Genomic DNA, 23,706 nt, shown 5'->3' on the forward strand with positions numbered 1-23,706 from the left:
TATACTAATTAGTACATCAAATTATCATATTACAATTAATATAATGTTAATTATTAATTCTAACTAACAATTATATTAAAATTATTTTAACTCATAATTACTATATTAAATTTAAGTTTTACATATTATTTTAAATTATTTTTAACTTGATTTAAATTTTTTTATATAAATTTTGATATTTTGTGCCTAATACAGACACATACATATTAAAAGAAAACTTATTTAAGAATTTTAAAACTAAAAATAAAATAAAACACTAAATTGTTAAAATAATATCTATTCATGGCATATTAGTATCATTAAATTAAAATATTTTTAATAATTATTCAATAGAGATATTTTTATTTTTATTTTTAATTTATTTAAACAATACTCTATTTTTTAAAAATAATATCAATTTCTCACTTTTCCCTCTGGTCCTACTCTTTGGCATGACACCACTGTTTGCCTTCACTGCTTTTGTAACATTATTACATTTTAGGCAATTATCTACAATGATTGATATATAACTTTAAATAGAATTAAAATATATATATATTATTTCCTACAATGATTGATATATAACTTTAAATAGAATTAAAAAATATATATATTATTTCCAAATATATAGGTGAAAGTAACAGGTGAAAGAATGGTGACCGGTGAACCAAAAACCAAATTCTAAAGGTTCACTCTGTAACTCCTGTTTTAGGGCAAGGACAAATTTGGAAAGAGATCAATAAGAAAAGAAAAAGAAATAAAAAAATAGAAAAAAATGTCATCCAATTTTACCCATTCAAGGACACGGAAAAAATATGAAGACAGAAAAGCTTCTCCATTGACTGATTGATATAAACAGATGTATAATGGTTTATGCACAATAGGATTATAGTGACATGAGTGCTAAAGGGGGAGAATGAGAAACACATTTGCTGAGCTTGAACAAGTACAGCTGTTCCAAAGCAAAAAAATTACTTACTGAGGATTGTGGAGAGTGGAGTCTCAAGAATACACGCAGATTTCAACTCCCTTCAATAATTGTGAATTTCTTGTGTCGTGCTAATAACCAGCAGTTGAACAGATAAGTGTTCACCCTCCAATGTTGCAACAATATATATCAGGATGGGGTCAGACGTTAAATGAATACATAAGCCACCAGTGGTTGCCACATAAGGTGCAAGTCAAGGATGATGTTACAACTTTGAGCCTTGTCTCCAAGGGCACCCACCGTCCAAAGCATGCTCTAGCACCTCTTCCATACGTTTTGCAGGCAATATCTGTTTAGGATAATAAAAAAGGAAACTTTGTGTTTCATTCAGTGATATACAGACAATGTGGAGCATAAAAATACGCAGGCCATGGTGTCTTTAAAATGTACTCTATGTAATAAGACTGGACAAGTAAAACATTGATAATATTTTGAGGCTGAATATAAGTCTTAGAAAAAACTGTGCTGGAAACAAAACTCCTAGAAAATTCTGCAAACAAGCTGGAATAGAAGGAAACAAAGCTACCTCCAAATTAGCCAGTACTGATGAGGGTACTTCAACCAAGTCCTTCAGGTTCCTTTCAGGCAGAATGACTCTCTTAATACCATATCGATGTGCAGCTAATATCTGCGAAAGATACACATGAATCAGATTATGCCACATGTTTTTAGGCCTTGGATGTTTATACGGATTGTTTGATCAATGGTCAAGCCAGTAAAAATAACTGCTCAGTAGCATGACCTTTTGCAGTGTAATACGATTCAAAGTGACAATCAAAGTTCATAAATTTCCAATTCTTTTTTGTTTGCATTAAAAGTTTAAAACCTTCCCTCGATGTTCATCTTGTGGGCATTATTCATCTTTAAAATTGTTGTAGTTCCTTAAGTACGAAAGTCATTCATTTGTCTATCCCAAACAAGGCCTAGACATACAAATTTATTAACTTTTTCCTCCAGAGAAATTTCTGTTGAACTCAAACAAGTAAAGGATAAGTTAAAATTAATTAGAAGCTGATTGAACTATTAAGAAAATTGTGAATATTGAGTCCTTATGCTTTGAAAATTTGTTATTGGCTCCCTGAACTTATAAACGAAAGTTTGGCTTCATGTTTCCTAGCCCAAGATATGTGTATTTGGCAAGAAATTCAGAAGCAATAAATAGTAACTTCTGCATTGCACGTGATATTGGTACTAGACAGATATGGAACCAAACACACTATAAAGCATAGGACCAATTTGAAAATTCTTAATTAGTGTTATAGACTTTCTGATTAACTTAACCTAATAAATTTATCTTTAAACTTTTGAGAATTTTCAAATAGGTCTCCATACTTAAAAATTTGAATATGTTCAGTCCAACTTCATAGTCTGCTGGAAAAAACCGGTTCTAAGAGTTTTCAAAAGTTGAAGAGTAAAAAGACTTAATTGGTTTTTTTTGGTAACAATTGGAGTTAGAGCGTTTGACTCCTTGGTGGGATCCTGAAAAATCTACACAAGCTTCAGCTATTTTAAACAATTATGGAACTAATTCTAGTCCGAGACTTAGTTTTAGTTAAAACTCCAAATGGGTTTTGGGGGAACCACACTTGGGTCCTCCCCACAAGCTTAGCTTATATATGTGTGTGTGTTGGAGAGGTTATTCCCTCTGTTTTCTATTTTCACAATTGCTACCATTGTCTTTCCTTTTCTGTGCTCCTCTACCCATATATGTATGGGCTTTATAAAGAGCTTCACTTTTTAGTAAAGAAATACAATTTTTAGTTTTAACATAACATTGGTATCCAGAGCTAGTTGATCAGTTTTCTTTTCGTGGCTTCTGCCAGTTCTTTTCTTATTGGTTCTATGGCTTCTGCCAGTTCTTTTCTTATTGTAATTACTTGACTAATGTGTAACATCCTATTATCAAACTGTTAGATATTATTAGATATAATTAGATATTATGAGATATTATAGATATTGTTAGATATCTCATATTTATGTAATGGGCTTAGCCCATATGTTTCTTTTTCCTATATAAACATAACCCTATGTGTTCAATATACACAAGGAATTTACCCTATTCTTTCTTTTCCTTTAATATGGTATCAGAGCATAAGGTTAGAGTTTAGGGGTTAGGGTTCAATTTTTATTGGTGAATCCACTATTCACTGGAATTTTCCAGCCACCACCCCCACTGTCTCGCCGGATCTTCGCCGGACCTTCGCCGGACCTTCACCGGACCTTCGCCGGACCTTCACCGGACCTTCACCGAAACTTCGCCGGACCTTCGCCGGAGACGCCGCCGGAATCTCGCCGGAATCGCTGTCGGAGCCTTCATCTGTGTTGCTCCCGCCAATTAACCGGTGACTGGATTTGTCCTTATCTTTTATGGCTTCTTCCGCTTCCGCTGCCACTATGGCTTCTTCTTCAGTCATTATGCCGGATTCATCTATTTATACTAATTACGTCAATGTTCATCTTTCCATTGACAAATTGGATGGAACCAATTATGACACTTGGGCATCAGATATTAAATTATGGCTTAAGAGTCAAGGTTATGTTGATCATCTTACTCATCCTACTCTTGCTGAAAATGAGGTTGTTCGTTGGTCAAAAATTGATGCTCAATTATGCATTGTTATCAAATCGACCATTCACTCATCTTTAAAACAAATTTTTCGTACCTATGAAACATGTTCAGAAGTTTGGGAACAAGCAAAATTATTATACACCAATGATACTCAACGTCTTTATGGTGTGTGTCAAAATCTTCTCACAATTGTTGCTCCCAAACGTCTTGATGGTACAATGGCAGAATATATAGGTAAACTTCATGCTCTTCTTCATGATTTTAATGAGTTATTACCTCCTGCCTCTACTCCTTCTCAAGAACTAGAACAAAGATCCAAGTTCTTCATGTTATTGGGTTTACATGGTCTTCCTGATGATTATTCTCACGTTCGTGATCAAATTTTGGGATCTCCTATTGTGCCCAATTTTACTTCCACTTGTTCTACCCTTTTGCGCGTGCCAGGTAAACACACCGCTGATATAACGTCTCATGTTGATGACTCTTCTGCTTTAGTATCTCAGCATAATGATCGTACTCGCCCTCACAAGCCGGGCAAAGGGCGTCACAAGTGTGACCATTGTGGCAAACTTGGCCACAAAATTGACAGATGTTATGCCTTACATGGTCGTCCTCCTAGATCTGTTGCGGTTGCTCAAATTGCCCCTGTGCAACCTTCTACCATGGACCATACTTCAATTGATACCCCAAGCCAGCCTGCTATTTTCAATGAATTTCTTAAATGGTATGAGGATCGTCAGAACCCTAGTTCCACGGCTTCTGTTGCACATTCAGGTACATCTTTTGTTGGCCTCACTCACTCCACTTCCCATGGCCCTTGGGTTCTAGATTCAGGTGCCACACATTACTGGTAATAAATCTTTTTTCTCTTCCCTATCTACTACGGGTTATTTACCTTCAGTTACCATGGCCAATGGATATAGGGTACCATCACATGGTGTTGGTACTATTAATCTTTTTTCATCTTTATCTATTGATAATGTTCTTTATGTCCCTGGGTCTCCATTTAACTTATTATCCATTAGTCGTCTCACTCGTTCCCTTGACTGTGTTATTTCTTTTACCAAAGATTCTGTTACTTTACAGGACCGGAGTTCGGGACGGATGATTGGCACCGGATGTGAGTCTCATGGACTTTATCAACTACAGATCTCTGCACATGTTGGCGCAATTATGGATTCTCCATCTCTCATTCATGCTCGGTTGGGTCATCCTAGTCTTGCCAAGATGCAACAGCTTGTTCCAAGTTTGTCTAATGTGTCTACTTTATCGTGTGAGTCGTGTCAGTTAGGGAAACACATTCGTAGTTCTTTTCCTCGTAGTGTCTCACAACGTGCTTCATCTCCTTTTGCCTTAGTTCACTCTGACATTTGGGGACCAAGTCGTATTAAGTCTAATTTAGGATTTCAGTATTTTGTTACTTTTATTGATGATTATTCAAGATGTACTTGGGTATTTTTAATGAAAAACCGTTCAGAGTTGTTTTCTATATTTCAAATATTTTACAATGAAATTAAAAATCAATTTGGAATTTCCATCCGAATTTTGCGCAGTGATAATGGACGTGAGTATCTTTCTCATTCTTTTAAAAATTTTATGGCTTCTCATGGTATTCTTCATCAAACTCCATGTGCTTATACACCTCAACAAAATGGGGTAGCTGAGCGCAAGAATAGACATCTTGTTGAAACAACTCGTACTATTTTAATCCATGGTGATGTTCCTCAGCGTTTTTGGGGTGATGCTGTTCTTAGTGCATGTTATCTCATTAATCGCATGCCATCTTCAGTTTTAGATAACAAAATTCCTCATTCTATTTTATTTCCACATGACCCTCTCCACTCTTTACCTCCCAAAGTTTTTGGGTCCACATGTTTTGTTCATAATTTTAGTCCTGGTCTTGATAAATTATCTCCTAAGTCACACAAATGTGTCTTTTTAGGGTTCACTAGATCACAAAAAGGATATAAATGTTTCTCACCGTCTTTAAACCGTTATTTTATTTCAGCAGATGTCACCTTCAGTGAATCTTCCCTTTACTTTAAGTCTTGTCCTTCTCCTTCAATTTCTTCATCTAATCAAGTTAATATTCCTCTTGTTGTGCCTAGTGCACCTAACAATTCACCACCGCCGCCAACTCTTCAGGTGTATAGTCGTCGTCAACCGTCTCATCGTCCATCAGCAGACTCTATTCTGGTGCCAACACCTCATCCCCCTCCGGCTCCTATAGTTGAACCTCCGACTGTTGAACCTGATCTTCCTATTGCTATCCGTAAAGGTATACGTTCTACTCGTAATCCCTCTCCACATTATACTGCTTTGAGTTACCATAGACTATCTCAACCCTTTTATACCTGCCTTTCGTCTATTTCTTCTGTATCCATTCCAAAATCTGTAGGTGATGCCTTAGCCCATCCTGGTTGGCGTCAGGCCATGCTTGATGAAATGAATGCGCTTCAGAATAATGGAACTTGGGAACTTGTTCCTTTACCATCTAGGAAATCTGTTGTTGGTTGCAGGTGGATTTTTGCTATCAAAGTTGGTCCTGATGGTACTATTGATCGTCTCAAAGCTCGTCTTGTGGCTAAGGGTTATACCCAAATTTTTGGTTTAGACTATGGTGATACTTTTTCTCCAGTAGCAAAGATGGCCTTTGTTCGCTTATTCATAGCTATGGCTGCTCTTCAACAATGGCCTCTTTATCAACTGGATGTTAAAAATGCTTTTCTTAATGGGGATTTGCAGGAAGAAATTTATATGGAGCAACCTCCCGGTTTTGTTGCTCAGGGGGAGTCTTCTGGATTGGTATGTCGTCTTCGCAAATCCTTATATGGCCTCAAGCAGTCTCCTAGGGCTTGGTTTGGAAAATTTAGCAATGTTGTTCAACAATTTGGTATGACTCGCAGTGAAGGCGATCATTCAGTTTTTTATCGTCACTCGAGTGCTGGGTGTATCTATCTTGTAGTATATGTTGATGACATTGTTCTTACAGGCAGTGATCACCATGGCATCTCACAAGTAAAACAACACCTTTGTCAACACTTTCAGACCAAAGATCTTGGCAAACTCAGATATTTCTTGGGGATTGAGGTAGCACAATCCAATACTGGTATTGTTATCTCTCAAAGAAAATACGCATTAGATATTTTGGAGGAAATTGGGTTGATGAATTCGAAATCTGTTGATACTCCCATGGATCCCAACGTCAAGCTTCTACCCAATCAGGGGGAGCCTCTTTCAGATCCTGAGAAGTACAGGAGATTAGTTGGAAGATTGAACTATCTCACTGTTACTCGTCCTGATATTTCCTTTGCAGTCAGTGTGGTGAGTCAATTTCTTAATTCTCCATGTGAAGATCATTGGAATGCAGTCATTCGTATAGTGAAGTACATTAAAGGCTCTCCTGGAAAAGGTTTGTTATATGGTCATAATAACCATACTAAAGTCGTTTGTTATTCAGATGCTGATTGGGCAGGATCTCCATCTGATAGAAGGTCAACTTCTGGTTATTGTGTCTCCATTGGTGATAACTTGATCTCTTGGAAGAGCAAGAAACAAAGTGTTGTGGCAAGATCTAGTGCAGAAGCAGAATATAGAGCTATGGCCTCGGCTACTTGTGAGCTTATTTGGGCTTAAACAGTTACTTAAAGAATTGCAATTTGGAGAGGTTAGTCAAATGACACTGATATGTGATAATCAGGCTGCTCTTCATATTAGCTCAAATCCAGTTTTTCATGAAAGGACAAAACATATTGAGATTGATTGTCATTTCATTCGAGAAAAGATTATATCAGGAGATATCAAGACTGAGTTTGTTAATTCAAATAATCAATTAGCAGATATTTTTACTAAACCCTTACGAGGACCTAGGATTGATTACATTTGTAACAAGCTGGGTACATATGATCTATATGCACCAGCTTGAGGGGGAGTGTTAGATATTATTAGATATAATTAGATATTATTTGATATTATGAGATATTATAGATATTGTTAGATATCTCATATTTATGTAATGGGCTTAGCCCATATGTTTCTTTTTCCTATATAAACATAACCCTATGTGTTCAATATACACAAGGGATTTACCCTATTCTTTCTTTTCCTTTAATACAAACCAAGGACCATTACACATCCTTTGGATGTAACAAATAACATAGGTAAAGGTAGAAGCAACAACATCAACCATCTGATTCTGAAAAGTATAATAGAAATCAAAGACAAAACGGATGATATATGTAGAGCAGAAGGACAAATCTCTAGCACCCAATTCTAGAGCATAGTGGCAACGACAATTAAGAAATAAGTGATTGGAGGTTTCTTTGGCACATGCACACAAACTACAGTTTGAGTTCACAATACACCCTTGCCGCCATAGGTTCTCATTAACGGGAAGACAATTATGGGGTAAACACCATACCAAGAAGGATCGAGAAGTGGGAATACATGAAGATCAAAGAGGTTTATACCATGCACCATCAGGTGGGTTTTCTTTAACGTACAAATGTGCTTCCTTAAAAGTCAAAGCACCATTACTAGCTAACTTCCAAACAGGTTGATCCATATTCTCATTAGTATTTAAGATATACAGTTCAGACCACAAAAATTGCTTAGCTTACTAAACAGGTAAAAATACCAATTTAAAATTTCCTAAATAACTCATGAACTTGCTAATTAATTTAATCTATCTAATAACAATGGGATATATTTAAGCTAGCTTAATCCAATTCCACAAGGAAGAGCTCTACTAATGATTTTGTAGCTGTGCTCATAAATTAGAATAAATCATACATTCACAATTATCCTTGTGTCATTATCATTGATATTGAATCATTGGCATCTAATATAAAGTTTACACTAGTCACAAAACATAAGAAATTTACCTTATCCTTGATACCACCAACAGGTAGTACAAGACCTCTCAACGTCATCTCCCCAGTCATAGCAGTATCTGATCTCACTCTTTTCTGACTGAAAAGTGATACCAATGCTGTTACCAAAGTCACTCCAGCTGAAGGCCCATCTTTTGGTACAGCACCTGCAGGAAAATGTATGTGTATATCTCGGCCTTCCAACAGACTAATACCCTCTGCAGCAGCTAGCCTAAGTTCAGCTGCTCTTGCCCTTACCTATAAACCAATCAGTCAGTCAATGAAATGAGTCTTGAAATGATACAGGCAGCAACTGCCATGCATATGTAATAGTGAGATGGCAATTGCTAAATGCATTCAAACTTGAGCTACCCACTGAATAGTAGAACTCATTTCATGCAGACTGAATTTATCCTAATAATTATTTTTTGCAACCTAAACCACCTTGCTGCTCGCAAATGAAACAAAAGGTGCAGTTGAAGCAATACTTAGACAATTTAAAACACATGATGCCCTATAGATTTAAAAAATCCTTAGCCCTTACATCAATAAACCAGTAAAAATAATGTAGAGATACTACTACCTTAACAAACAAGGAGCATGCAAACTAATTTAATTTGACTTGGGTTTATAATATCTATTCACCTTGTGGGATAGGGATATTTTGATTGTTGTTGTTGTAGTAATATTTATTTGATTTGCATCTGGAACAAAATTTTGGTGTCAGTGGTGAATCTTGGATTTGTTATTCATTCTACTATTAGGTTACAGCAAAAAGATTGGTTGAGGGATATTTCTGTTCTAAGACATGTTTATATGACATGAAATTTATAGTTTTGAAAGTCATATGTGGTGTTTAGCACATTTTGAAATTGTAAGGCTTTTTAGGTATAGAGAAAGGAGAAAATCAAGGCTAAAATCTTTGAAATTGATATTAACTTAATGCGTAAGATTTGTTGTATGTGTTACAGAATACAGAAGACATAAGTACTGACCTTTATATATTCTAATACTATATCACCGTCCTAATTAAATAGGAAAACAAATCATCATAATATAATAAGAAATACAGAAGCCATTGCCACGAGATAGATGATAAGGGCATATGAAACCAATCCTAACTGATAATCTACGTAACCAAGATCTATTATTTTATATTTTTATTTAAATTTATTTGGCAGACATAAAATTTTTTGATTATGGATGGGTAAGATTTAGTTACATGCTCCATTCAAGGAGAGGATGTCTTATATTTTCTTGGTATTCCTTCCTTTCCTTTTTGAAAATCTTAGTAGTGTCAGTCATTACATTAGTGTTTAGCAATGGAAGGAACAACAATAACATACCAAAACTTAACAATAAGGAAAGCAGGATAATGGCAAAAATGCACTTAGGCACATGCATGTGACTATTAGTTTATTACAAGTAACAGGAAATATATTTGAAGGGAACATAAAGGAAAACAATTCAATCAATAAATCAAGATAAAAGTGGGTTAAAGCTAAAGTAGATCTGGTCGGTTACCCATGTTAGTGCTATCTGAGCTGATTCTTTGATCACATCACCCAGTTGTCCAGTAAGATGCAATTCACCCTTGCCGACCATTGTTGTAGCCTCCACAAACTGAACTTCCCCACCAAAAGTAGTCCAAACCAGCCCAACAGAAGCCCCAGGGGTAGCTACACGGTCTGCTGCTTCCCTTCCATCAAACTTTGGAGGCTGTAGTTGACAACAACAAATAAGGCACTTCTCTCGTTTAACCAGATTGTCAAATTAAATTCCATTGAAGATTTGTTTATATAAAATCACTGTCAAGATGAATTCATACACAAGGTACTCATTCATGTATTATATTTGAGCTTATAACTTGAGTGAACTTTAACATATTGCTCACTGCATTCACAGGGGCCAAGGGACTATATTATATACTACACATACAGACTTGTTTGCACTTGAAACACTATTTCCTGAGATACAATACAGAATTATACGGCAAGCTATGAGAGCATTAGATTCCAGTTGCTGAGGGACAGACAAATATTTCTATATAGTTTAATCCCATATTTGTTTTCCTTTTGAGGGGAGGGATAATATTTGAAACTTCAAATGCAAACACACAAATTTGCCAAGCAGTTACCCCTAGAACTTTTTCAAGCATAGCTTCATCAACAACCAATGGAGAGATGATCCTGAATGTGTTTGAAATGTCACGATTGTTGACACCCATGGGTATCACTTCCAGTTCAACCTCAGCAGCATCAGCAAGTTTACTTTCCAGAAGTGGGGTAGAAAGTCCCTCAACCCCTTTGCTTAATGGAACTACGTGGTCTTGCTCTGCTACTCTTACTGCAGCAGCACGAGCCAGGGAAGCAAGACTCCTTTCCAAATTGCGTACACCAGCTTCCCTAGTATATCTCTGAATAACAAGTTCCACCATTCCCTGCGTCAAAAATATTCTACTCAGGAATCAACACCACAAATATTCTTTCTAAAAATAACAATCAGTACAGGTTATTTCGATGTGACTATACAGTATGCTTTACATCTTTTCTATAGTTTTATTAGTAGAATAGCAAGCAACACTAAGGATTACTAAGAAAGGACTTTTAATGCACACCAAACAAAGTTTTTATGAAGGTGGAAAACATAGAAAGCATTATGTCAGGTTTCACTGTGATCCCTAACATGAGTTTGATAAAAATAAAAAAAATACTACGCAAACTGGGAAAAGAGAGATGCCAGAATGGATAGCTAACACATAGAATTTCTGGACACATTTCAGGTAAATTAATATGTTATGTATTTCCAATTTCCCTTCATTGAAAGATTGGACAAAGAATATTGTTTGTTTTTTTAAAGGCTTTTGGTTTAATAAAGAAGATGTACTAGAGTCTACTTTTACTCTGTATTATTTTTCCCTTTTCTTTTAGGTTTACTCTCTGTTAAGCTGTAGTTGGTAGGCTCTTTTCATTCTGTAGCACTCTCTAACTTAGAGATAGTTAGAGCTTAGGGTTTGTAACCCCTCATAAATTCTCTCTATATCACTTATTTCAGTGATATTTCTCTTGAGAATAACAGATCAGAAAACTACATCTATATCTCTAAATCTAATGTCACCCAAACTACTTTCACTTCAACAGAATGAAAACAAACTTTTCACTGCTCAAGAAAAAACTTCAGTACCTCTGGAATCTGAAGAAACTCAGAACTCAAACCATGCTGATCCAAAACTCTTGGAATCAAATGCTTCATGGCTATTTTGAGCTTTTCCTCAGGTGTATATCCAGGAAGCTCAATGACCTCCATCCTGTCAAGCAGAGGTGGAGGAATAGGATGTGCTCTATTTGCTGTAGCCACAAAAATGACCTTGGATAGATCAAATGGAACATTCAAATAACTAGCCAACTTAAGGAACAACTTTGGATTATTTATTTATTGGAATAGAAGAAAATAAAGCAGTAACAACAAAAATGAACTAGTTCCGGTGAAATGAAGGATATACCAGGTATAAAGAATATTAACATGATTTCCTTACAAAAACTGTTTACTGATATTAGCACCAATTCATCGTTCAAAATAATCTAACGAAAATACTTGTATGTGCAATGTACGAGATTGAGTGACTGACATTTTGGACTGTCAGCTTGCTAGTAAAAATGCAAAATACCTTCTGTTACTTCAGAAAATAGATACTATTCTCGTATCATATGTGAAGAAGAAGAAAACACTGAAATGATTCTGCATCTTAAAAATACACCAACATAAAATATCAAAATTTATAAACCAAGATAAGGAAAAGTCATTATGAAGAGTACAGGATACTGATCATTGAATGTTTTGTTTTGTTCTGGATCAAGAACCTCTAGCAATGCAGAAGCTGGATCTCCGCGAACATCAGACCCTGTCTTGTCAATTTCATCAAGCAACATGACAGGATTGCAAACTGCTACTCTCTATAGGTCAAATACAAAAGCAACTTTCAATCTAAATCAGATCCCAAAGAAAAGCAGAACAAACATGTATCATGAGATTTTATTTGTCTAGTCCAATCTTATTGCATGACCTTGTAAACTTCAAGCATGTGTTACCGTGTGTATAGAAAAGAAAAGATAAAGCCTACCTGTTCTTTTACAATACTTACTATTTACCAAATAATATATATATTAAGGCATGAGATGAATTCTCCACCATCTGTATCTTCATTTTTATTTTCCATCCATAGTATATGATAACTAGAATTAGCAAACTTTTATGTTAGCACGCGTAACAAAACTAATTCTTAAAATCCTTTTGAACATTTTACTATCCATCTGAAGCTAAGTTTCTCCTATCCTTTTGAACATTTTGTTATCCATCTGAAGCTATGTTTTTCCTATCCTTTTGAACATTTTTCTATCCATCTGAAGACAATTTTCTTCTATCCTTTTGAAATCTCCACTCTGCAGGCCTTTCCTTATTAGAGTATGATAAGTACCCAAGCATTCGGAGAACCCACCCTAAAAAAGATAGCCATTAAGGGAGTTGAGTCAAACAGTTAAATACTCCACCAAGCATCCCATACTACTCGATGTGGAACTTGGGCACCACATAATACCCTCGTCCTATCATAGCACCTCCTGCTTTCACTCAGGGACACTTCCTTCTTTGTGTACTGCACAATTATTTAGAACCTAGAATTTAGAATTTGTATTGTAAATCAATCAGCATTCTCCTTATCACTGTAATGCACAAACACTCTGAATCTAGAGTTTGTCTCTCTGCTTCCTATTCACTCAGCTCTAGTCTATTGACTAGGACTATCAAATGGAAAATAATAACATATAAGAAGAAAGAGCTAGCAGTCCATGTATAATAAAGCCTACAATTATTTGCAAATTTTGTAAGAATCAGGTAGTTTTCAATATCTAAGTTGGATTCTGAACCTTCAGTCCATCTATAAGCCTCCCAGGCATGCTTCCGATGTATGTTCTCCTGTGTCCTCTAATATCAGCCTCATCCTTGACTCCACCAAGGGATATGCGTACAAATTTTCTGTCCAGAGCAGCAGCAATAGAAGATGCCAATGATGTCTTCCCAACACCCGGTGGTCCAACAAAGCACAATATTGGACCCCTTGCATCTGGCTTAAGCTGCAATGCACATACATTTAATATCAGATACACATTAAGATGCAGACTACCATATATTTACTGGGAGGCACAATAACAGGGATTTGAAAACCTTGCGAACAGCCAAGTATTCAATTATCCGTTGCTTGACCTTCACTAAACCATAGTGATCATTGTCCAGCCGCTCCTGTGCAGCTTTTAAGTCCAGTTCAAGCTCTTTGCTGGTCTTCTGCCATGGCAAATCAGCAAGAAGATCCAGATAAGCCCGTGAACTGTTATACCCAGGCTGCTGAGGCTGCATTTTTTTAAGTCTCCTGGGAGAATTAGAGTAAAATTAATTGATTGCCTCCACTAATTAGTAAAGTGGCTTGTATTTTGATAATATACAAATTTCATTTTTATTGAAATTTATGGCAAGAAATTCCCTCTGAAAGACCAGTCTGAAAGACCAGTCATTGGCATGTATATGGCTATGTTGACAAAAAAGCACCTTAACTCTCTCTGAACATGCTTCCATACATTCTGTGGCATTCCTGCACTTTGCATCTTTCTTTCCAGGGCAGCAAGGTCATCTTCATCATCATCATCATCACCGAGCTCCTCTTTTATAGCCCTCATCTAACATATATTATACATAGAAAGGAATACAAAAAAACTCCTATTAGATAAATAGCCATACAAGACAATACATAGAAACAGAAGTAAAATGTTCCTCTGCAGTTGAACTTTCTAAGAGTCCAAACCTTATCAAATTCTTGGCATAATAGTAATATTTCACCAATTACACGCTGCTTCTATAATCAAAACTAAAAACGCTCTTTAATATGTATTTTTCCACCCTTAAAAGCCAACAAAGTTTTGATTCTGTCCTGTAAATCCTTAGACCATGAAAATTCAGAAGGTACAGCAATAAATAACCATTTGCCACAAAGACACACTGCTTATTTCAACCAAACTTACATCAAAGTTCTTATGAGATATCACACATTGACTAAAGATATAGTCAAATTATACTATATAAGTAAGTGCAAACCTCACCTTACAAGTTGGTCTTATGAGGTTGAGATAGACTTCATTAAAACCCACTTTCCATGATGATATTTATCTAGACTCACCCACAATATATTCAGTCCTCATGTGAGGAGGTGTTATTCTAATAACAAACTTTTGAATTGAAAATTAAACCTAACCTGCTGTCGAAGGAGAAATTCCTTTTGAGATTTTGACAATTGTCCTTCAACCTTTTGTGTAATTTTCTCTGCTACACGTATTGACTGCATTCGTGGACAGTAGTGGAATCAAAGATAAATAATAGGAAATCAAAACAGAAGGATGCATCAGTAACACTAATACTTACCTGTAAGTGCCTATCAACCAATTCTGTCGCTTTTGAAAGCCTGACTTTAGGGTCAACAGAATCCAACATTGATAGCTGTTCTTCAAAACTTATCTCAAAGCTAGCAACAAATATATCAGCCAACTTGTGCACTGGAACTGTTTCCAAAAGAACTTTTGTCCTCCCACCAGTTTTTTGTTTCTGTATACAAGAATAAAAAATAAGCTACTAATGCTCATACAACAAGGAAATTGTTACATGTCCATGATATCATTAATAATAAGAATATATAACTGTAACATGATAGTTCATTCACACTAACCAATTAGACTATGAAGGCAAATGTCCATAGGCAACATTTCATATATTGAAGAATACTTTGTGCAATCATGCGATCAAATGATATTCTTCAACCATCTACTCCAGCATGCCAGGGGATTTAATAGATCAATGCTCAAACAACATTTCCATCTAAAAAAATTATTTTAAGCGAAACATTGGGAGTTGAAACCTATTATGAAAAAGTCAAGAGTAATGCATGAATGCATATACTATACCAGCTAAAATCTAACTTATTAGCAATGCCAAGGGAGGCCAATTTATTAGCACAATAATTCCCTTCCACATCTATGTTATTATGTTAGTTGAAGACGTTTTAATGTTATATTGTCACAAGCTTTTACCTGCTCCAGAACAGAAATAAGCTCTGTGGCTGTTGCTTTAAATTGCCGAGATAACATTATAAAATCCGGGTCTTGCTCCACCTGTTCCATCTCTAGATTAGAAAAATAGAAGTAACTCAGCATCTTCAAAGATAAGAACTAAGTTTCTGAAATGATAAAGAATGTTGAAATGAAAATAAGGAGATCAAAAGAATAAAACTACTTGAAGACGTTTAAAATCATGTGGCCCCACCTCTCATTGTTTATAAAATAGTAGTGATTGATCATTGGAAGGTATGTTATTGAAACATTGAATATTACTGTCATAAAATCTTATCTTTAACATCTTTAAATAAGCAGATTGTTGTGTCAAATACATTAAACTTTTCTCAGATTGCAATGAACACTTGTTAGCTTCTCATATAGAATAACGGATTTGAGCTAGTATGCTAATAATTGACAGCGTTAATGATCTATGAATTCATAGCAAGCAGATAGAAAAAGTTGCTCAGAATATTTACATCTAGTAAGATGAAGAAATTGATCCCAAGTGATAACGTAATTTTTCACTAGTGGAACATATTACTAAATGTATCCGTTGTTTAATTATAATTGTGATAATTATTATCATTATTATAATTGTTTTCCGAAAAAAACAGAATGAAGTGTGAAAGTAACGTACACAAAATAAAGATATGAATTTCCTAAATAAAAAATCACGTTAAGGAAAACATGATTGAGTTACCAGTCCTGGTCATCTCTAGGGATGAGATCCTTGCAGTATGGTATGTTCCTCTCATGCTTAGTTCCTGGACACTAAACCTGCATAGACCTTCAAGAACAACAATATATGTGACTCTTCCACTTGGTTTCTCCACTCCCCTAGATAAGTGTAGTGCTCGAGCAGCTACCCCCCTGGAATTGAATGTCAATTAAAACCCACCTCCATCTGATCATTTTTTTTTTTTCAAAAAAAAGCCACGAGATAACTTATCCACTTCGCAGCATAACAAAATTGAGGAAGGTGTGATGCGAAAAGATGAATGTAGAAATCCGAAAGAGGGACAGTCAATTTAGCAGAAAAGAAACAGCAAACTAAATCAAAGTTCATTAGAAGAAAATATTTTGGTGGGTGAGAAAACTTCCTGCAGATGGCCTGATGAATTATGTTATGTGATTGATTCTTAATGTGACACAAAAGATGTTCCCCGAGCCATACCTCTTATGCCAATGAACAACATCATGCTGACTATTCGCATCAAGCTCATGAGAATTTGGCGAACCGCCTTGCACTTTTGAGCTTTTGTCTAGAGAATCAGTACCTACCCCTACAAGGAAGAGAACACAAAATAACAATATTGGAAACCACTTTTTATCTTAAAAAAAGGCAAAATTAGAGATGAGTTCATCACCGTGGGGTACAACAGGAGCCGCTGTCTTAAGTTGAGCAGCATCACGTACCGGTAAGATGCCAATCAAGCCCTTGTCTTCTCGCTGCCAAAGTTCTTGCTCCACCAACTTCACACTGCATTCATTGATTCATTAAGGAAAGAGGGACGTAGGTGCATGTGGTTTTTGAATTTAGCAGTGTTGTAAGAATTGAAAGGGATTGTGGTTGACGAACCTTGTGGGAGAAGTGCAATAAATACGAATGATGGCGCCAGGCAAAAGGACTTTGTTCCTGAATGGAAGGATTGCTAACCGACTCGGAAGTTCAATCGATTCCGCCATGAGAGAAAGAGAGAGAAGTGAATATGTGGTTCCGTTTGGTTTAGTCTTAGCTTAACTGAACTATGACGTGGAAATTAGTGGGTCTGTGCAATGAAATCCAATTAAACCCCAACGCGCTTTCGACCTATATTCTTAACTCACTGCTTGCTACTGCAACCTGCTTATCATCACTCTCTGCAAAACTCAATTACTATTCTCTATTCTGGCGCCATCGCAATCATACACCATACATAATATGAGGGTGATTCTCCTGCATCATATCAATTTAACTGACACTAAACACACTCACGACGTGAAATGTCCGTCATTAATAATTTCAAATTTTTTCTCAATATCCATTTTCTAATTCTTACAAATCCAAAACTAATATGTCGAAACTTACTAACTTACCATCATGAAGTCAAGATTTGTAAATAAACATAAATGAGTTTTGAATTTTAATTTCCAACACCATTTCAGATATAAAAATCTGAAACTCATATGATCATCTAAAAACTTAAATAAAATACAAAAATAACCTATCAGAACGTATAAAACTCACCTCCGTATTTATATATTCACAAATAAAAATAAAATCAAAAGTATAAAATCAAGTAAAATGTTAAGTTTTAAATTTTGCGTTGGGATATCATTTATATAATATGATGTAGGAAGCAATTACCTACGTAACAACCATCCATGTTAAATTTCAAGTAATTCAATCAAATATACCACATCAAAGTTCTTTTTATTTTTTCGGAGTCATTCATTTCTTCCAAATTGTGATTGCAAGAATATTCTTTGTTATTTTGAATATAATAATTGTCTCTACAAAACAATAATTTGTTATGGGCTGTTGCTTCCTTAATCCATTAAAATTTTAACCTCCACTCTACACTACAGGAAGTGAATTGAAAATGAAAGGTTTAGGTGAAAATGTATTTTGTATTTGATATTTCAGAATACGTTTGTGAATTTGGGTTTCTGAAAATTTTACTAGATTAATCTTTCCGAAACAATTTTCTGGAATATATACGGAATATGTTTCTAGATTTTCGTTGTTTCTAGAATTTATTCTCTTAAATATATATTTGGATTTTGTTTCTCATAAAATCTTTTCTAGAATGTATCATCTATATTTATATTTATTTTTCTAGATTCTATTGTGAAATTTTATTTTTAGAACACACAAAAATTATTTCAATTGTGAATTTTCCAAACATCAAAATTTAATCATTTGTTTTCGCACTAAATCATGACATTCAATAACATATAAAAAAACAAAAGTTGTCAAATTAGTAAAGCTAATTTAAAAGGAGTGTTGTAACTCTTAGTGGACACATATTTAGATCTTAATGTATTTTAATATATTTGTATTGTATTAGATTATTGTCTAGCGAGATCATTTAATGGGTATTGTCTAATAACTAGACCGTTTAATGTATTTTTCTCATAGATAGCGTCTATTACTCAGCACTTCCTGCTTGTCTTCTATAGAATGACTCTTTATATTATCTTGTGACCTGAGTTTTATATGTTTTTTCTAATAAAGTTTTGTTCAGTTCTCATGCACTATTCTAAAAGTTTCATGGATTATATTGTACTTAATATAAAAAAATTGTTTGTTATTTTTTCAAAATGGAATAATATATTTAATATAATATCAGAATAGGTTGAATGACATGTTTGGTCTCTGCTGCTACTTCTGTTCTTTTTTGTTGTGGATTGCTTTTTTTCTTTTCTTGTTGTTTTCTTCATATATTTTTCTAAAACATCACACATTGAAAAAATGTTCTATTATAAATCATTATATTAATCCTGCAAATCCGTACAAACCCTTATTATTTGCATCGGAAAGAATCCTAGAATTATGTTTGTCTCTCCTCAATTTAACAAGACAACTATCATTTTTGGATTAGAAACATGTAACGTGTTCTTTTATCCAACAATAAGCTGCTGAAGTTCATGGATTGTTTGCATCGTGAAGACCCGTTGTATGAACTGTGAAAAAGATGCAATATTGTGATTTCTTCTTGGATTAATCACTCATTACCTTCCAACATTAAGAAAAGCGTGATTTATGTGACTAAACATCTTTGAAAAGATTTAAGAATTTTTTTTTTTTTAAAATTACTTTTATTTGTCTAATTTTTTTAAAGAAATTCATTTTATTAAACAAGATAAAAAGAACGTTACTTTTATATATATATATATATTTAAAAATTATTTGGAGGAAACTCGTATTAGGTATAACAGTAATAACTGTTTATAACAATCCTAACTGTTTACTTGTATTCCATACTGCACTGGGTACTATTAATATCCAGGCTGCTCTACATGTAAAGCTAAATATCATATACTAAAGTTCTCTCAATCTCTCTCTCTTCTTCCTAATCCTTTCACTTTCCCTCTTTACTCTTTTATGGTATCCAGAGCCAACAAAATGGCCTCATCATCTACCACTGAACCCAATTCTGAAACTTTTTCTGCCAAGCCCGAAGCCCTTCCCTCTCATATCTTTCATACACCAATTCCTCTAAAACTGGTTTCAGAAAACTTCCTTGTCTGGCGGCAGCAAGTTAATGCCACTCTTTGCAGTTTAGATCTTCTTTACTTTCTGGATGGGTCATGCATTCCTCCACGTCTTATTTCTATCGAGGAAGACACTTCTCCAATTGTGAATTTCAAATACATCCAGTATGATCGTCAAGATCAAGCAATCTTGGCCTGGTTACTGGCATCAATGACCGCAGGTGTCCTCACCCAGATGGTTGGTAGGGACACAGCCCAAGTCTGGGAAAAGCTCCAGACCCATTATGCGTCCCAAACCCGTGCTCTAATCAAGAAGCACAAGCAGCAGCTGCGTACACCCAAGAAGGATCGCTCCATCTCTGCCTACCTTGTTGATATCAAGAAAATCGTAGATCAATTGGCTGCTGTGGGTTGTCCCATCTCTACTGAAGATCACATTGAAGTTGTTCTTGATGGGCTGTTTGACGAATACGACCCTTTTATAACTTCTATCACATCCCATCTTGACCCTTACACGGTTGCAAACATTGAAGCACTGCTTCTTGCTCAAGAAAATCGTATTGAACGAAACAAACAATCTGTTGATCACATTCTGCAGGCAAATGTTGCTTCTGTCCCATCCTCCTTCTCTCCCTATCCAGTTCTACACATTCTTCCTCCTTTTTCCGCCCCTCTGGTCACGCCAAACAACGGTTCTACTCTAAACCCCACTTTCAATTATCCAAGAACTTCCCCAAGATATCTTCTACTGCTTCCTCTTCTCGGGTTCAATGTCAAATCTGTGGAAAATATGGGCACACTGCCCTTCACTGTTGGCATAGGTTTGATTCTTTCACTCCATCTCAAGTTATTGCTAATACTGCTCATTTTCCTTCTTCTCTTTGTGATGATGAACCTTCGATCCTCGGGACCCCCAAAAATCTCCATGATCCCCTTTGGTACCCCTCGGGACCCCCAAAAATCATGGCACCAATCTTTCCACAACAACTCCCTACACAGGTTCGGAAAAGGTGGTTGTAGGTAATGGTTTCCAGCTTCCTATTACTTCTATTGGTTCTGCAACTTTTACAAATCTTAATACTCATCATACCTTCTCTTTACACCACCTTCTGCATGTTCCTACTATTTCTAAAAATCTATTAAGTGTTTCCAGGTTCGCCCGTGATATGTTTTCTTTGAGTTTCATGCTGATGTTTGTCTTGTTAAACGTCAGGGAACCATCAAAATATTCAAGTTTAAAGATGGTCTTTATGTGTTTCCCAATCTAGTTCAAACTGCATCATATTCTGCTTACAATATTGCACTCACTACTAGCTCTTCTGCTTATCATTTGTGGCACTCCCGGTTTGGTCATGCCCAACCAAGAGTGATTCATCAAATAATGAAGATGTGTAATATACCCTTTACTGCTAAACATGAATTTTGTGAATCCTGTGTTGTTGGCAAGTCCCATCAGCTTCCTTTTAAAGCTTTTCAACCTATATACACTAAACCTTTACAGCTTGTTTTCATTGACATTTGGGGGCCATCGGCTACCCCTGCCACTAATGGTGTTCCTTATTATATCTCTTTTGTGGATGCTTACACTAGATATGTTTGGTTCTATTTAATTCATGCTAAATCACAAGCTTTCACTGTTTTTAAATCTTTTAAAATATATGTTGAAAAACAAACTGGTTTTCTTTTGTTAAGCATGATAATGCAAAAGAATTTCTCTGTTTTAAATCCTTTTTGCTATCCAATGGCATATCTCATCGTCTAACTTGCCCTCACACTCATGAACAGAATGGTTATGTAGAACGCAAGCATAGACATATTGTTGATATTGGTTTGACTTTACTTACTTGTTCTAAATTACCCATGCATTTCTGGGGCTATGCTTTCACTGTTGTCGTATCCATTATCAATGTTTTACGCACACCTGTTTTAAATAATCAAAGCCCATATTATTTGTTGTTTAACACACAACCTGATTATGTTTTTTACAAAACCTTTGGATGTGTTTGTTATCCTTTGCTTCGCCCATATAATAAACATAAAATGAGTTTTCGTTCATCTTTGTGTGTGTTTCTTGGCTATGCCTCCAATCACAAAGGCTACATGTGTCTCTCTCCCACTGGACGTATGTATATTACTCGTCATGTTACTTTTAATGAATCTGTTTTTCCCTATGCTGATTCTTCTAACCCTTTTTCTTCTGTCTCTCCACCCACAAATAGCCCCTCCGATTCTTCACCTAGTTTAACTGTTTTCCAGTAACCGACTATCTCTGTGTCACAACCAGCTCTTCCTGCCTCACAACCCATCGCCCCTGCTTCTTCACATGACCAACCTGCTTCCTCTGCATCCATATCCTCTCACTCTGATTTGTCTTCCACGGTTTCACCTCCACGACATCCTGCTCCTCCCAACACTCACCCTAGGCTTACACGTGCAAAGGCTGCCTTACTTGGTCCAAGTGCTTTCATTGTTGTCCCTCTGTTGCCTCTTCCAAAATCCACCAAAGAGGCCTTAGATCTTCCCCAATGGCTTGCTGCCATGTAAGAAGAACTTGCTGCTCTAAACACAAACAACACTTGGATTCTCACTACCCTTCCTCCTGGAGTTTAACCCATTGGTTGCAAATGGATTTTCAAAATAAAATACAATGTTGATGGCTTATTTCAGCGCAATAAAGCTCACCTCGTCGCCAAAGGTTTTCATCAGCAATATGGTTTTGACTATTTTGAAACATTCAGTCCTGTGATAAAGCCTGTCACCATCCGTATTATCCTTACTCTAGCTCTTCAATTAAACTGGTCTGTCAATCAAATTGATATTAATAACGCCTTTTTGTATGGTGACCTTGAGGAATCTGTCTACATGAGTCAACCTCCTGGTTTTGAAACTGGTGACTCCAACACTGTTTGCAAACTTACCAAAGCTCTCTATGGGTTGAAGCAAGCACCCAGATCCTGGTTTCACAAACTAAGTACCACTTTGCTTTCTCTTGGTTTTCATCCTACTAAAAGTGACACCTCTCTTTTCCTTCACTTCCACAACAACATTACTATCTTTGTCCTAATCTATGTTAATGATATACTAATCATAGGGAACTCTAACAGTGCCATTCAACGTCTTATTCACTCTCTCAGTCAGCACTTTGCCCTAAAGGACCTTGGGACTCTTCATTACTTTCTCGGGATTGAAGCCACTTGGACGTTGGATGGCGGCTTACATCTATCTCAAACTAAATACAATCAGGATCTCCTTCTTAAAACCAACATGCTCTCTTCCAAGCCTCAACCAACATCCATGCTTTCCACTACTCGTTTAACAATAGCTACCATTGTTGTAAACGATCCTTCATTCTATTGCTCAATGATAGGCTCTCTTCAATATATCCTCATTACTCATCCTGAACTCGCCTATAGTGTCAACAAAGCATACCAGTTCATGAACAACCTTCAGCATCACCACTAGAATGTTGTTAAACGTATTCTCCATTACCTAGCTGGCACTACCACTCATGGTCTTCATTTTCGGCGCCCTTCTCAACTCACTCTCAATGCCTTTGCTGATGCTGATTGGGGTTCTGATCTTGATGATAGGAAATCTACCTCCGGCCTTGTTGTCTTTCTCGGCTCAAATCCTATTGCTTGGCTTTCATTGCTGCTACGCTTGCTGAACTCAAATGAATCCAGAATCTGCTCACTGAACTTCGTCTTCCTCCTACTCTACCCACCATTCGCTCGGATAACCTTGGCGCTGTTCTTCTGGCATCCAATCCTATTATGCACTCCAAGACCAAACACTTTGAGCTTGACCTCCATTTTGTTCGTGATGCTATTCAATAAAAGCAACTGCATCTTCTACATGTCCCTACCACTTTGCAGATCGCGGATGTTTTCACGAAACCTTTAAATGCTGGCCCTTTTTCAGCCTTCTCACATAAATTAATGGTGTATCCTA

The 23,706-nt window shown here is 36.0% G+C and overlaps 1 protein-coding gene across 2 annotated transcripts; it reads right to left on the minus strand.

Annotated features, from left to right (window-relative positions):
* Window positions 1-795: 795 nt before the first annotated feature.
* On the minus strand, window positions 796-17,725 carry LON2 (lon protease 2). 2 transcript variants are annotated; one of them, XM_068611026.2, is made up of 17 exons: window positions 17,138-17,725; window positions 16,926-17,038; window positions 16,733-16,841; window positions 16,259-16,428; window positions 15,535-15,626; window positions 14,873-15,052; window positions 14,706-14,789; window positions 14,006-14,133; window positions 13,628-13,829; window positions 13,330-13,536; window positions 12,230-12,360; window positions 11,591-11,804; window positions 10,545-10,847; window positions 9,932-10,126; window positions 8,420-8,665; window positions 1,494-1,595; window positions 796-1,256 (listed from the first exon to the last, which is right to left on the minus strand). In XM_068611026.2, the coding sequence occupies exons 1-17, from the start codon at window positions 17,242-17,244 to the stop codon at window positions 1,173-1,175; spliced, it is 2,667 nt and encodes an 888-aa protein (XP_068467127.1). In that variant the 5' UTR covers window positions 17,245-17,725; the 3' UTR covers window positions 796-1,172. The 2 variants fall into 2 exon arrangements, with proteins under 2 accessions (XP_068467127.1, XP_068467128.1); XM_068611027.1 differs by having other exon boundaries at window positions 15,535-15,615; window positions 17,138-17,511.
* Window positions 17,726-23,706: the final 5,981 nt, after the last annotated feature.

Source organism: Phaseolus vulgaris, chromosome 2 (genome assembly GCF_051622355.1).
Source record: "Phaseolus vulgaris cultivar YP4 chromosome 2, ASM5162235v1, whole genome shotgun sequence".
NCBI classification, from domain to species: Eukaryota; Viridiplantae; Streptophyta; class Magnoliopsida; order Fabales; family Fabaceae; genus Phaseolus; species Phaseolus vulgaris.

What these genes read in the sequence shown, in the direction of transcription:
- LON2 (XM_068611026.2), bottom strand. Translation starts at nt 17,244, where the DNA reads ATGGCGGAATCGATTGAACTTCCGAGTCGGTTAGCAATCCTTCCATTC. An exon ending in TTATTTCTGTTCTGGAGCAG is followed by an intron (nt 15,053 to 15,534) that starts GTAAAAGCTTGT and finishes TCTTGTATACAG; the next exon opens with AAACAAAAAACTGGTGGGAG. An exon ending in AATACTTGGCTGTTCGCAAG is followed by an intron (nt 13,537 to 13,627) that starts GTTTTCAAATCC and finishes TGTGCATTGCAG; the next exon opens with CTTAAGCCAGATGCAAGGGG.